Source organism: Artemia sp. Qi Xiang Cuo, chromosome 20, assembly GCF_049724085.1.
Source record: "Artemia sp. Qi Xiang Cuo chromosome 20, ASM4972408v1, whole genome shotgun sequence".
NCBI classification, from domain to species: domain Eukaryota; kingdom Metazoa; phylum Arthropoda; class Branchiopoda; order Anostraca; family Artemiidae; genus Artemia; species Artemia sp. Qi Xiang Cuo.
The window spans coordinates 871912-886192 of record NC_142813.1 but is presented as its reverse complement, the minus strand read 5'-3'; the positions used below and the strand labels follow the sequence as shown (position 1 = coordinate 886192).

General features: G+C 33.9%; 1 protein-coding gene across 1 annotated transcript; it reads left to right on the top strand.

Annotated features, from left to right (window-relative positions):
* The first annotated feature begins 5445 nt into the window (after positions 1-5445).
* LOC148939745 (dual specificity protein phosphatase 14-like) lies at positions 5446-13816 on the top strand. The gene is made up of 2 exons (XM_089105898.1): positions 5446-5482; positions 12740-13816. The coding sequence occupies exon 2, from the start codon at positions 12740-12742 to the stop codon at positions 13439-13441; it is 702 nt and encodes a 233-aa protein (XP_088962024.1). The 5' UTR covers positions 5446-5482; the 3' UTR covers positions 13442-13816.
* The last annotated feature ends 465 nt before the right edge of the window (positions 13817-14281 follow it).

Here is a 14281-nt window from a genome sequence, read left to right as displayed (position 1 = left end):
TCTCCTGGCCTTGAATTTTCTATTTATATAAAGCCTACGCATAACGATAGGTATTTGAATTTTTCCTCCAACCACTCTCCCTGCATAAAAAGAGGAGTTGTTATTTCTTTGGTTGATCGAGTAATAAGAATATGCTCAGAGCCTCACATAGACTCAGAATTGAACTATATTAAGGACATTTTATTTTGCAATGGCTACCCTATAAAATTACTTGAGACCATTATAGACAGAAGAGGAAAAAAGGCATAGGGGAGTGCATCAGGTTCACAAGCCCCAACAGATACCGTCCCATTGGTGGATGATAAGAAACTTTTCACTGTTCTACCCTACATTCCAAAATTGAGTGACAAATTGAAAAGAATCCTTACAAAACATAACCTGAGCGTCGCCTTTAAAAATTCAAATATGACACAGAACTTTTTTAACAACGGCAAAGATAAAACCAGCCCCATTCTGGGTAGTGGTGTTTATAGAATTCCTTTTTCTTGTGGCTTTTTTTATGTTGGTAGAACCCAACAGCAATTGGGGGAGAGGTTATCTGAGCACAAGTCCTCAATCGACAAGGCAATGAGGTTACGCCAAAGGCCTGAGGTTTTTGATTCCGCCTTGGCGCAACATGTGTACGAGAATCCACACCATTTCATTTTGTTTGACCAGGCCTCTATCGTTGCCCCCGTTAAAGGTCTCACGCAAGTTTTCAGGGAGGCAGTTGAAATAAAAAAGCACATTCACCAAATGGTAGCTCTCAATAGAGACACTGGAGAAATTTTTCTAAGTCCCATTTATGACAAAATTATTAATTCTGATCGTTTTTACATACATCCACAAAGTTATATTGTGCAACCGAATGGAGTCTCCGATAACAATCAAACTGGAAAGCGATCAGCCTTTAAAAGTGCTTTACGCAAAATGAAATTCTGAAATGCCATTTAGACTTGTGTTTTTTATTCAGTTACCCTTTCACCGTTACAGAGAAATGGTCATCCAATTTTAATTTGATGTTTTTATTTAAAGGTTTGGTTTTTATACTTTTTTCAGTTTTATTCTGCACTGAGGACGGACAAGCTGAGGTCTTGACCGAAATATTTGCATAATTTTTCAATTTTTTCACTGGCTGTTAATTGTCCTCGTTTTCTTCCTTTCTTCGCGATTTTTTGTTTATTATGGTCACCATCTGCTGTTGGTGTAGCGGAGGATAATAGGTTGGTTCGGTCCTTAAGAAATAAATAGGAAGTACAACGGATTTGTCCATTTTCACAAAGGAAGTCGTTGCCGACAGCCTGGTTCTTAATGTCTTCGGTGATACCATATGGGTTGCTTGGGGAGTCCTAGTCGCAAATTTTAATTAATGACAGATCATCGACGTGCTTCCATATTTCTGGATAGGACTCTGCCAGCTCGTTGACCATGACAAGAAACAAAAGAGGACCAAGGATTTTTCCTCGTGGCACTCCACAGTAGATTTGAACCTCGGTTGAGTACGCGCTCTTATATTTAGTGCTTTGCTTTCGATCCGAAAGAAAGCTGGCAATGATACGAACTAAGGTAGGGGTGATGCTATACCTTGTAAGTAACTTTTTGATGAGTTTACTGTGGTTGATCATGTCGAAAGCTTTTTCCCGATCTATTACTATGAGGTTTATCCAGTAGCCGGGGTTGTCTAGGCTCTTGAGGATTTTGTCTAGAAGCTTACTAATAAATATGGAAGACTGGCTGCATACTGAGCATTTATTATGTGCCTTCGGCTGTGAAGTATGTTAGAAAATGTGAAATGGGGAGTTTGCCCATCTCCGCTTGGATTGATCCTACTCATAGGCAGGGGAGATAATAAATTATGGGGCACTTGGAGTTGGGTCTTTGGCGAGTTAACATGGGATGAAAAATGGGGACGAAGAAGGGGATGGGGAAAGATGAAAAACCACTAGCGGCAGTGACAGGGAGGCGTCTGAAGACCTCATTAAAGAAAGTAGAAAGTTTTGGAGAAAGCTGGATAATTGTTCTAAACAATATAATAAGCAATATTACAGGATTAAAGGTAACATTTCTTTGAAAGAGCTAATTAATCAGCGGTTTTTGCCTCCAAGATTCTTTTTAAGAATGTTTCATACAAAAAATTTGATTTTGCGAGTCTTAGCATCGGTTGAGAGTCTCAAAGACAATTGACCTATTAGCAAGTTTTCTCCACACCACATATATATATATATATATATATATATATATATATATATATATATATATATATATATATATATATATATATATATATATATATATATACATATATATGTATCTGTGCCCTATTATAAGGCCTATATTATATACATGCCCTGTTATAAGGCCTATATTATATATATGCCCTATTATAAGGCCAAACAAAATACCCAACGCTTGATTATTTTGGCCTTTTCACGTCTTGACACTTTCACCAGTGTCCACCCTAAAGTTTTTCTTTCACTCTCTAAATGTTAGAACACAGTTTTGTTTGGATGATGGAAATAGAATTGTTATTTAACAAAAACCTTTGCGAACAATGCTCGAAAAATTGGGTGAAAGACTTAAAAATCACAACCTTGGAAATAAGCTTGTAAGACTTCAAAAATGTTTGTAGGGCCAAGAGGACCTCAGCCAGGGGAAAGATATGCTAAAAATATCCTAAATGGAAGAGATAGTCCTCGAGTCAGCCTGCTTTATTGCATTATCTAGTTTTGAATATTGCTCTTGAAATTTTGGAACGATTTTCCCCAACAATGACACCATTTGGTAGAGATATTCTAACGTTGTTAAGCAACAGTTTTTATTTGGACAGCAGAAACTAGACTGCTGGGAAAATTGTTAGTTTTGTTTGGGTTATGGAAAGAAACCTTAATTTTCCTATAATCGTTGTGCCAGCTCCTTTTCCTGTAGAGTAGATATACGAATACAACTTAAAAATACAACTTTGTACCATTATGTGCGTGTGCAGACTGATAGCATATTTTCTCTTGAATGACGAGTAACTGAATATTGGAATGATGACCATTCAATCATACAGTTCAAAAATACATCACCGTTGATAACGGCCTTTTTCCGAATGACGGGTAACATAATTTTCTTTAAATTATTTTTTATAAGTTTCCAGTAACTTAACAGCTTATTTTTATGGAGGGTAGATATGCGAGTACAATTCAAAAACACTGTGTTGTACCATTACGTAAGCACGCAGGTTGATAACGTCATTATTTTCGAAGAATAACGGAAATTTTGCATGATAACAAAATTTTGTTAAAAACTTTTTGTGCTAGGTCCTTTTTCTGGAGGGTAGATATGCGAGTACAATTAAAAAACACAGTGTTGTACCATTACGTAAACACGCAGGCTGATAACGTCATTTTTTCGAAGAATAACGAAACTTTTGCATGATTACAAAATTTTCTTAAAAATTTTTTGTGCTAGGTCCTTTTTCTGGAGGGTAGATATGCGAGTACAATTCAAAAACACTGTGTTGTACCATTACGTAAGCACGCAGGCTGATAACGTCATTTTTTCGAAGAATAACGGAAATTTTGCATGATAACAAAATTTTGTTAAAAACTTTTTGTGCTAGGTCCTTTTTCTGGAGGGTAGATATGCGAGTACAATTAAAAAACACAGTGTTGTACCATTACGTAAACACGCAGGCTGATAACGTAATTTTTTTTTCGAAGAATAACGAAACTTTTGCATGATAACAAAATTTTCCTAAAAATTGTTTGTGCTAAGTCCTTTTTCTGGAGGTAGATGTGCGAGTACAATTAAAAAACACAGTGTTGTACCATTACGAAAGCACGCAGGCTGACAACGTAATTTTATTTCGAAGGATAGCGGAACTTTTGCAAGATAAAAAAATTTTGTTAAAGATTTTTTGTGCTAGGTATGCAAGTACAATTAAAAAACACAGTGTTGTACCATTAAGAAATCACGCAGGCTGACAACGTAATTTTTTTTCGAAGGATAACGGAACTTTTGCAGGATAACAAAATTTTGTTAAAGATTTTTTGTGCTAGGTATGCGAGTACAATTAAAAAACACAGTGTTGTACCATTACGTAAGAAAGCAGGCTGATAACGTCTTTTTTTGAAGGATAACGGAGCTTTTGCATGATAACAAAATTTTCTTAAAATTTTTTGTGCTAGGTCCTTTTTCTGGAGGGTAGATATGCAAGTAAATACACAGCTTCGCATCATTGATTGCGATTGGAGGCTAATATCAAATTTTCTTAATGACTGATAAGGGGGTATTGGAAAGATAACGGAATTTCTTCAAAATTTGAATTTTTTCCATATTTCCCACAATATTCGTGCCAGCTCTTTTTCACGCAGGGTATATATACGAGTAGAATTAAAAAATACTGCGCCTTACAATGTCAACGCGGAGGCTGACAACGACATTTTTTTCGAATAATAACTGGAATTTACGAATGAAAACATAATTTTCTCTAAAAACGGATTTTATTATGAATTCCGGTAATTTTTGAGCCAGCTCCTTTTTCTGGAGGATGTATTTGTGTGTACAATTCAAAAATACAGCGTCGTAACATCACGTCCGTTCGAACAGGCACGTACGCAGAAATTTGTTTCGGGGGGGGGGGGGCAATTTGTTTCGGGGGGGGGGGGCAATTTGTTTCGGGGGGGGGCCCAAATCCTTCAAACCCATTATTCTGTGAGAAAAATCAGAAAATTGTGGGAAAATGAAAAAAAAATCGTGAGATTTCGGAAGGGGCCAGGCCTGGAGCCCCCCCCCCGGCGTACGTCCCTGCGTTCGAAGGCTAACAACGGATGTTTTGGTACGTGTGTATTATACCGGCCATGCTGTTGTTCTGGATCTGTTTATAAACCGGATTCTCTGTCTGCACTCGGAGATAATCAATTTAGCCTGAGTGAGATAAATGTAGTATGCAGGTATATTTTACTTAAACATTTAATATATAAAGTTGATTAGGCTATGTATTTAAGATAGTACATTCTGGGTGGTCTGCTTTCTATATTTCTCTGTTGTAGTTTCCATACTTTTGTCACTATAGTATTACATTGTCATCATATTTTAGTATATTTCATTGTGATTAACCTAACTTTACTTCTTGAGTGTGGTTGGTGTAATACACAAGTACCGATTTTTTTTTCTTGAATGACTGATAATGGGATTTTGGAATGATAACGGAGTCTTCTCTTAAAGGACAAAACAACTAAAAAGAACTTAAAAACTTAAACTTAAAAACCAGACTAAACTTAAACTAAAACACAGAAAAAAAACGATATTTTCCAAAACAAAAGGTTAATAAACCACGTTGCAAGTTCATATTAGAGTTGAATTGCGAATGAAGTGACGTTGACTGGAAAAAGCTAAGGAATTTGGCATTGGAAGAGTTCTCATGGCCACAAAATTCGTTTTCTTTAGCCTAAATTCCTCAGAAACGATTCAGCATCAGAATCGTAAATGTGGTGAAAGACACTTAGCGAATTTTAAGGTGCTTTTTAATATGTTTCCGAATCTTACATAGGATATAATGGATATTTATTAGTATATACGATCGTAAAGCTGTTTTTCATTTTTGTACTATAATTTTAGACTATTCCAAGATACAATTAAGGAAAATGACCTTGTTATTTGTCTTAAATAACTAGATGACTAATTGGACTAACCTTAAATTATCTTAGTCAATGAGAATAGACAGAGTGGTTCGATTCCTGGTAGCGATGATTAATTGATTTGGAGTAAGAGTATGTTGCGTGCCTCTATAAGCTCAGTAATAGTCGACCCAGTTCCAAATTTGTACTTGGAAAAACCAGGGTGGGGGGAACACGGGAGGTATAAGAGATAAGAGATTTTCATTTGAAGGAATTTATATATCAAGCCCCGAAGGGCAGAATTCGCATTTGGGATTCATCAAAAACAATATAAGAAAAAAAAAAAATCATAAAAAAAAACACCACAACAAACTACACTGATTTCGCCATATAAAAGACAATGTAGTTAACTCATTTTCATTCCGCTTCCACTTTAACTTAACCCCCCCCCCCAATGTGAAAATAAACAGCTCAAAATATACATTTCCATATATTTTGCCATGTATCACTGTGGCTTCCACTTAATACCCGTAAATTGAATTAACCCAAGCGAAATCAAAGAATGGAAAAACTCATGGGAAAATATAATACGGGGTATATGCATACTACGGAGTGGGTTGGGGGTGAATTATAGTGAATTGCCCTTAAAATGTGTTAACTACAAATTTTTCTGCAGATTATGATTTAAGGATTTGCTTTCTGAACATGATTCCTTCTCACGAGCCCCAATTGTGACTTAACGCCCTTAGTTTTAATGGCGCTTTTTATTTTCATTTTTACAGCAAGTTTTTTTTTATTATCATGGTTCAAGGTTTGATATTTACGCTATATGACCCTAAACAAGTTTTTGTCAATCCAAAAGACCAAAATTAGCAAGGAATCGACCACAATCGGATTATCATTATTCGCCAGGAAATAATAAAATTCGATTTTCAGGTGGGAGATTTTCCATAATTTATCTGCGATGATCTAGTAGGTATAGCACTGCATCTAAAGGAACGTCCAGGCTTGCGTAAAAAAATAAAAATCAACTGTACGTGCATAATCCTTATTCTCCACGCCCGTTCATAATTTGAAAAATTTGTACACCGAATGTGTTCAATAATCACAGCAAGTTTAAAGGTATTGTGGCTTGCACAACTGCCATTTTGTTACATTAGCAGAGTCTGTACTCGCTCTTTCTCATAATATAAATAAAAACACTCCCAAAACTACGTTCCAGTTCATTAACTCATTTTTGGCAAAATAAAATGTTAGATTTTTCTTCTTTTCGCTCTTAAACACACACTTGATGCGAAAGTCGGCTGTCTGTTGGCTTCGAATAGCCCACGCACAATTTTTAGCACAAAAAATAGGACTTACTTCTATTAATTTTTAACACACTGAGAGAAGCGTATACAAATTTTGCCACAGATTTTCGCGTACAGGGCGCATAATTTTATGAATTATACGCCTTATTCACTAGCGCGAACGGTCCCTAAGAGCAGTGTTTCTACCATAGGTAGAAGTGCTACTCTTAGATGCCAAATTGATTAAGTCTACAAATCCCATTTTTGAGATTTTAAAGTCAAAACAGTTGATTGACTTTTAGCCTTGTATTTTAATAGCGATGGTCCGTAAATTCTGATTAATATTAAGAAATGGCAAATATTACTTTTGCTATCAATTCTGGATATATTTGAAGCCAATTTGACCCAGTCCATAGCAGAATCCATAGCAGACCCAGTCAATAGCAGAATTTACACTCAGTGGCATAACATATTTTTGAGGTGCATATTTTGTTTGATATTTTTGAGACAAATTTAAAAAAGTCCGCAGTGGAAACTGTATTATCGGCACTCAAAGACATGACGCATTTTGGACGCAAAAATAGTGGATATGCCGAAAATGCAGAAAAAAACTTGAATTTTCCACCACATAATGGTAACCTTTAATTCAAGAAAAACAATATATCTTGTTCATAAGTTTTCTTTGTTTCATCTAATTTTTTGAGGGACCCACGAACTAATCACCAGGATACGTATTCTTAATAATTTTTGTATCTAGATATTGTGTTTGAGAGGGGATGGAAAATTACCCCCTTAGAAGATCTAAATGCGTATAATACAGCTACGACTACTACTAACAACTCACTTCACCAACAAGCCGACTTAGGCCAACGTAGCTGCGCAAGGTCGTCCTTCATCCCAGTCTATTCCAAGCTCCCCTCTTTACCCTCCTCCGAGAGGTTCTAATTTTTCTCAACCACCCCATTGTGGGGCAACCTACTTTTCACCCATCTCTATACATACTTTCTAAACACCTATGAATTTAAATATTTGTGAATATTGTAAGTAAACCAAAATTTATCTGAAGCATTTATCTACCCCCCCCCTACCTTCTACCTCTATCTGGGAAAACTTTTTCGTTAGCTCATGATCGATTGAACTAGTTTGTTACTGGTCAAACAGTTCGTGGTAACGAACTGTAAGTAAGGAGCGACCCGGCTCAATGGTAACCGAAACTCTAGAAAACGGGCTTTTGATACCAATAGATTCATCAAAAGAATCAGATTTCAATGCTGATTTCAAATATATAACTTTCATCAAGTTTAGTAATACCCATCCAAAGTTACGCGCCTGAGAAAATTTGGCTGATTTTCAAAAAAAGGGGAAAGACCCCCTAAAATTTATAGAATCTTAATGAAAATCACATCATCATATTCAGAGTATCAGAGAACCCTACTGTAGAGGTTTCAAGCTCCTATCTATGAAAATGTGGAATTTTGCATTTTTTGCCAGAAGAAAGATCACGGATGCGTGTTTATTTGTTGTTTTTTTTTTTCCAGGGGTGATCGTATCGACCCAGTGGTCCTAGAATATCGTGGGAGGGCTCATTCGAACGGAAATAAAAAAGTTTTAGTGCCCTTTTAAAGTGACCGAAAAAAATGGAGGGCAACTAGGCCCCCTTCAACGCACATTTTTTTGCCAAAGTCATCCGATCTAAATTTTGAGATAGCCATTTTGTTCAGCATGGTCGAAAATGTGATAACTATGTATTTAAGGATGACTTAATTCCCCAAAGTCCTCAGGGAGAGGGCTGAAAGTTATGAACTTTACCCAATGTTAACATATGGTATTGGTTATTGGGAAGTATAAAGACGTTTTCAGGGGGGATTTTTTCTGGTATTGGGGGAGGGGGGGTGGGTTGGGGGTTATGTGGGAGGATCTTTCCATGAAGGAACTTTCAGGGGGGAAGGGACATTGCTATGAAGGGGGCGCCAGATTTCCCAGCATTCTTTAAAAAAAAGACCAGAAATCAAATAAAAAAAAAAAAGTTTTTCAACTAAAAGTAAGGAGCAACATCACAGCTCAAAACGAACAGAAAATATTACGTATATGATTGGGTTCACCCCCTAGTCAATACCTCCCTCTTTAAGCCAAAGATGTTTTACTACTTTCATAAGAGCTATTTATTCTAATTAACGGCCTTTGTGATTAAGGGTCATTTTTAAAGAACAAAATTCGAAATTTAGCTTAAAGAGCAAGGTATTGACTAGGGGGCGAATTCCCTTATAATACGTATTAAGAATATATCAATGTAGAAGTTCGTTATGTAAGTTAATTCGTAAGTTACGTATATTTATTGCTAATAAAAACGTTCGTAAATAAAATTAATCAAGTTTCGAGAAAGCCATTTAACCTAATAAAAGTAAAATTAATATGAAAATTGTGTTGTAATTATTCATGTACGGTGAGCCAAAATAAAAACCTTAATTAATTAAAAAACGTTCAAAAATTAAATAAAAAAAAAAAAGTTTATTTTAAACGAAAGAAAGGACGACATTGAAAATTAAAACGACAAGAAATTATTCCGGAGATGAAGGGGGCTGTCCCCTCCTCAACGCCTCGTTCTTTACGTTAAAGTTTGACTTTCTCACAACTCTATTTTTTAAACAATAAAAAAATTTAGCGTAAAGAGCGTGGCGCTAAGGAGGGGACAGCCCCTTTCATATACGGATTAATTTCTGTATCGGTATTCCTGTATAGTATTGGTTTTGGTTTATTGGAAAGCCATTTAGCACAAGAAAAGTAAAATTAATATGCAAATTTTGTTTTACTTATTCAGTGACGGTAAGCCAAAATAAAAGCTGCATTAACTAAAAAACGATCAGAAATTAAATAAAAAAACAAGTTTTTTTAACTGAAAGTAAGGAGCGACATTAAAACTTAAAACGAACAGAAATTATTCCGTATATGAAAGGGGCTGTCACCTCCTCAAGGCCTCGCTCTTTACACTAAAGTTTTTTATTGTTTTAAAAAATAGAGTTATGAGAAAGAGTCACACTTTAGCGTAAAGAACGAGGCATTGAGGGGGGGACAGTCCCTTTCACAGAGGGAATAATTTCTGTTCGTTTTAAGTTTTAATGTCGCTGCTTACTTTCAGTTTAAAAAACTTGTTTTTTTATTTAATTTAAAAAAAAATCGTATTGGAGACGGGAGAAAAATGAATTATTGCTAGATTTAGCTTCATAATAGAGATAAAAAGAAATATTACTTGCCTATTGCCGCGTGTTAAAAAGCGTGTACATCGGTGTACACCTTTAACCTGCTTTCGTAAGATAAATTTAAAATTTAATTTTTCGTTTTAAAATTTAAGCCAGAAGGTAAAATACCACCTGACTAGAATTTAAACCATTAAAAAGGGTAAACAATTTTTGAGTCAATGGTTTTCTTAGAACTACTCCCACTATTTTGTGTGTTGATTAAGGAAATTGTCAAGTGATGGCGCTCAAGGCAATTTTATAATGCTGGAAAATCCAAAAGCAAGAATACGCAAATGTTACAAACACGTGGATTTCCACTTGATTTCATCTTAGCTCACCGTAGCTTGCTTTATTCGTGGAATTTTATCGGAATCCTGGAATTTCAGGGAATTCCCGTTGAAAACCCTACTTAAATTCTTAACTTCATAAATTTCAGACTTTAAATTAGGGCTTGGTACCTACTTCGGTGTCCTTCGTAATCTAAATTTAAGAATGTATCTTCGTAATTGTTATGCCAATGATGTCTAAAATCAGGACAAAGCTCGCTATTATTTTTATATTACAATATTATAATACATTATAATATTATATAATATAAGTGTTCCGTAACATGGTAATAGTTGCATCTAAACAAAGCATCGTTAGCTGTAAGTAACTATGGGCCTATGCCTTGCTTAATGTAGGCCTAATTAAATATATATAGATATATACACACATATATGCATACAGTCTATATATATATATATATATATATATATATATATATATATATATATATATATATATATATATATTTGGAAAATAGGCATCCTGGGATATTCTGGCCTAAAAAACGATCTAAATAGGTCAGAAGTTTGATAAAATTCGCCTTAATTTTGGAGAAAAAATATTTATGTGAATGACGTCATTTTTATATACATCATTATTACAATGACATTGTCACAGTTGTTACTCTTATGTGGAAAAATTTAAGATTTTCATGTATGGAGAAGTTTATATTAAATTGTTTAAAGAAAGAAAAAACTGGTAATTGCAAAATCATTTACATACATTTTGACAAGGGATTACAACAATTCAAAAACCTTAAAAAAGAAAGCCAAAAGTTCGAAGCTTAGTAGAAATTGTTGTTAGAAATCGGACTTGGTGTTATAATCAAATATCTCTAATGGACAACAGTATGAATAAACATTAAATTGCGTAAAGAGCAAAAGCCTGGTAATTGCATAAATAGTTGTATATATGTATTTTAGCAAGGGATTACAGCAATTCAAAGACCATAAAAAAGAAAACTAAAAGTTTGAAGCTTAGTTTAAATCGCTGTTAGAAAAACATCATTACCGAATTTCTTTTCTTATAAGTAACAGCAATGTCTTTTTAAGACATAAAAAAAGTTGAAATTTTTTTTTAAGTTCAGCTCAGAATCGCTAAAGTTATTATGTAAACTGCAAAAATATTTACGGTACCTGAGTGATAATTTTAATGTTTTAAGTCACACTAGAAAATACCTGAAAATTTAAGATTAGTTTATTTTCTTGTTTGATAAAATCAATTGGCTACATGATTAAGCTTACTTGTTTGAACGCAATGAGTTAAATAATGTAAGTAGGAAGGCCCAAAAAACGAAAATTTGCAATTATTGCATATGATGATTTTCTATTTTGACAAGGGTTTACAACAATTCAAAAACCTTAAAAAAGAAAACCAACAGTTTCAAGCTTAGTACATATCGTTGTTAAAAATCAGACTAGCTTGTTTAATCAAATATCTTTGAAAACACAGAAGTATGAAAAGACATTATGTTGCGTAAAGAGCAAAAAACTGGCAATTGCAAAAATAGTTGTATATAATTTAACAAGGAATTACAACAATTCAAAAATCTTAAAAAAGAAAACCTTCTTGAACGCAACCAGTTATATGATGTCAGTAGGCTAAGAAGGCTCAAAAAACGAAAATCAAAAGTTGGAAGCTTAGTACATATCGTTGTTAGAAATCAGACTAGCTTCAATAATCAAATATCTGTGAACAGACGCAGCATAAAAAGATATTAAATTGCGGAAAGAGCAAATGTTTGGTAATTGCAAAAATATTTGTATATATTTTGACAAGGGACTACAACAATTCAAAAACCTTAAAATATAACACCAGAAGTTTGAAGCTTAGTAGAAGTCGTTGATAGAAATTGAAGTTGCTTTAAAAATTAAATATCTTTGAAAAGAAACAATATACAAAGACTTTAAATTGCATAAACCGCAAAAAGCTGGTAATTTCAAAATTACTTGTATTTATTTTAACAAGGGATTACAACAATTCTAAAACCTTATAAAAAAAGTTTTAAGCTTAGTGTATATATAGCTTTATATATATATTTTTTTCTTTGAATCGTTGCTAAAAAGTTCAAATTTAGTGACTGAAATAAAAATATTTTTTTTTGAATTAAATCTAAAAAAATGATAATACAATAAATAAAATAGGTCCCTCTTGTTTTGCTTACTTTGATAAAAAGTTATATTCCTCAGCTTAACATGAAAGTCTTCCGTGAAATAATCTCAGTGGAAACCGACGAATGAAAATTTTATTTTTCACTTTATTTTTATTTATGATCTATTTTTCTATTTAATTTTTTTTTTCACAGATGACAGAGAGTAAGTCAACAAACGTCTTCGAGCGTATCGACGAGATAGTTCCTGGCGTCTTTTTATCAGGCGGACGTGCCGTCAAAGTTCCGAACATTCGTAAATTTGAGATAACATGTGTCATCAGTACTGCCGTTGAACTGCCACATCTGCCAATCCCCTGTTTACAGTGCATTAAGATTCCATTATCGGATTCTGTCTACGTTGATATTCGGCGTCATTTCGATTATGTTCTAGACAAAATGAATGAGATTGTTGACAACGGCGGAAGAGTTTTAGTCCATTGTGTGGCAGGTGCCTCACGTTCAGCGACATTTATTTTGGCGTATTTAATGAAATTCTATAGAATAAATCTCAGAGAGGCATACCTTTTTGTCAAGTCAAAAAGAAGCATAATTCAGCCAAATTTTGGATTTTTTCGACAATTAATCGAATTTGAAAGAGAAATATTTGGACTTGAAAGTGTTACATTTGTTTATAGTGAATCATCTCGCACATTTATTCCTGATGTTGTAGAATCAGAACTTAAAGAACAACTCTCAAAATACAAAAGGCTTGGCATAGCTTCTAATATAAAGCATAGGTACGCTGGATCTATTACCCAACCAATCACCTCATTTTATGTCTCAGCTCCACGGCCTATTACTCACTGTCGGCTCTCAATATTCCTTCTCCAAGAAAAAGTACAAACCGGTTCATAACTCTCTAAAACCGGTTCATAACTCTCTAAAACCATTTCTTTATTATTGCTTTTTCAGCAAAAGTCGCCCGTAATCTTTGATGTTTTCTGACGGCTTCTATTCCTATAGCGGGTTTTTTAGGGGCAACAGACAAATCAAATGTAATTAAAGAGGTTTTTTTTTCAGGAGAAGCCAAATTCAATGAAAATTGTTTTCCATTAGTCAAATTCACCTGAAAAAGCAATAAAGCCAACAGGACTTTTTGGCCAGAAATTCCTTATCTGTACTATCTTATTGCTTGACGTAAATAAATTCCAAGACCGCACAATACATGACATAGGCTTACAAAGAATATAGTTAGAACAAATTGGTATTATATATATATATATATATATATATATATATATATATATATATATATATATATATATATATATATATATGCGTGTGTGTGTATCCTTCGGAAGAGCGAAAAAATTTAAGTAAAGCAGCAGAAAAACTGAAAAAATAGAATAAACTGTAGTTGTTAATTAACTTTGTATGAAAATTTACCCTAAAACATTGATCATTAAAAAAAAATAGCACTAAAATTGATTGAAAACTTTTCCTTTTCAACTCCTGTTAATTTTCTTCCAGTTATATTCCATTGAGTTTAGTCTTAGAAATTGGTCAAGATTTAACATAAAGTCCCCTGTATATGCACCGCTATTCAAATTTTGTATTAATATTAATCAATTTTGTTTTCAATATTTTATATTTAATTGGACTCAAACTATTTAATCAATCATAGTACTATTTACTAGCGGTAATTTAACAATAAATAAGGAGAAAAACTTGAAAAAGCAAGGAATCATGGAATAT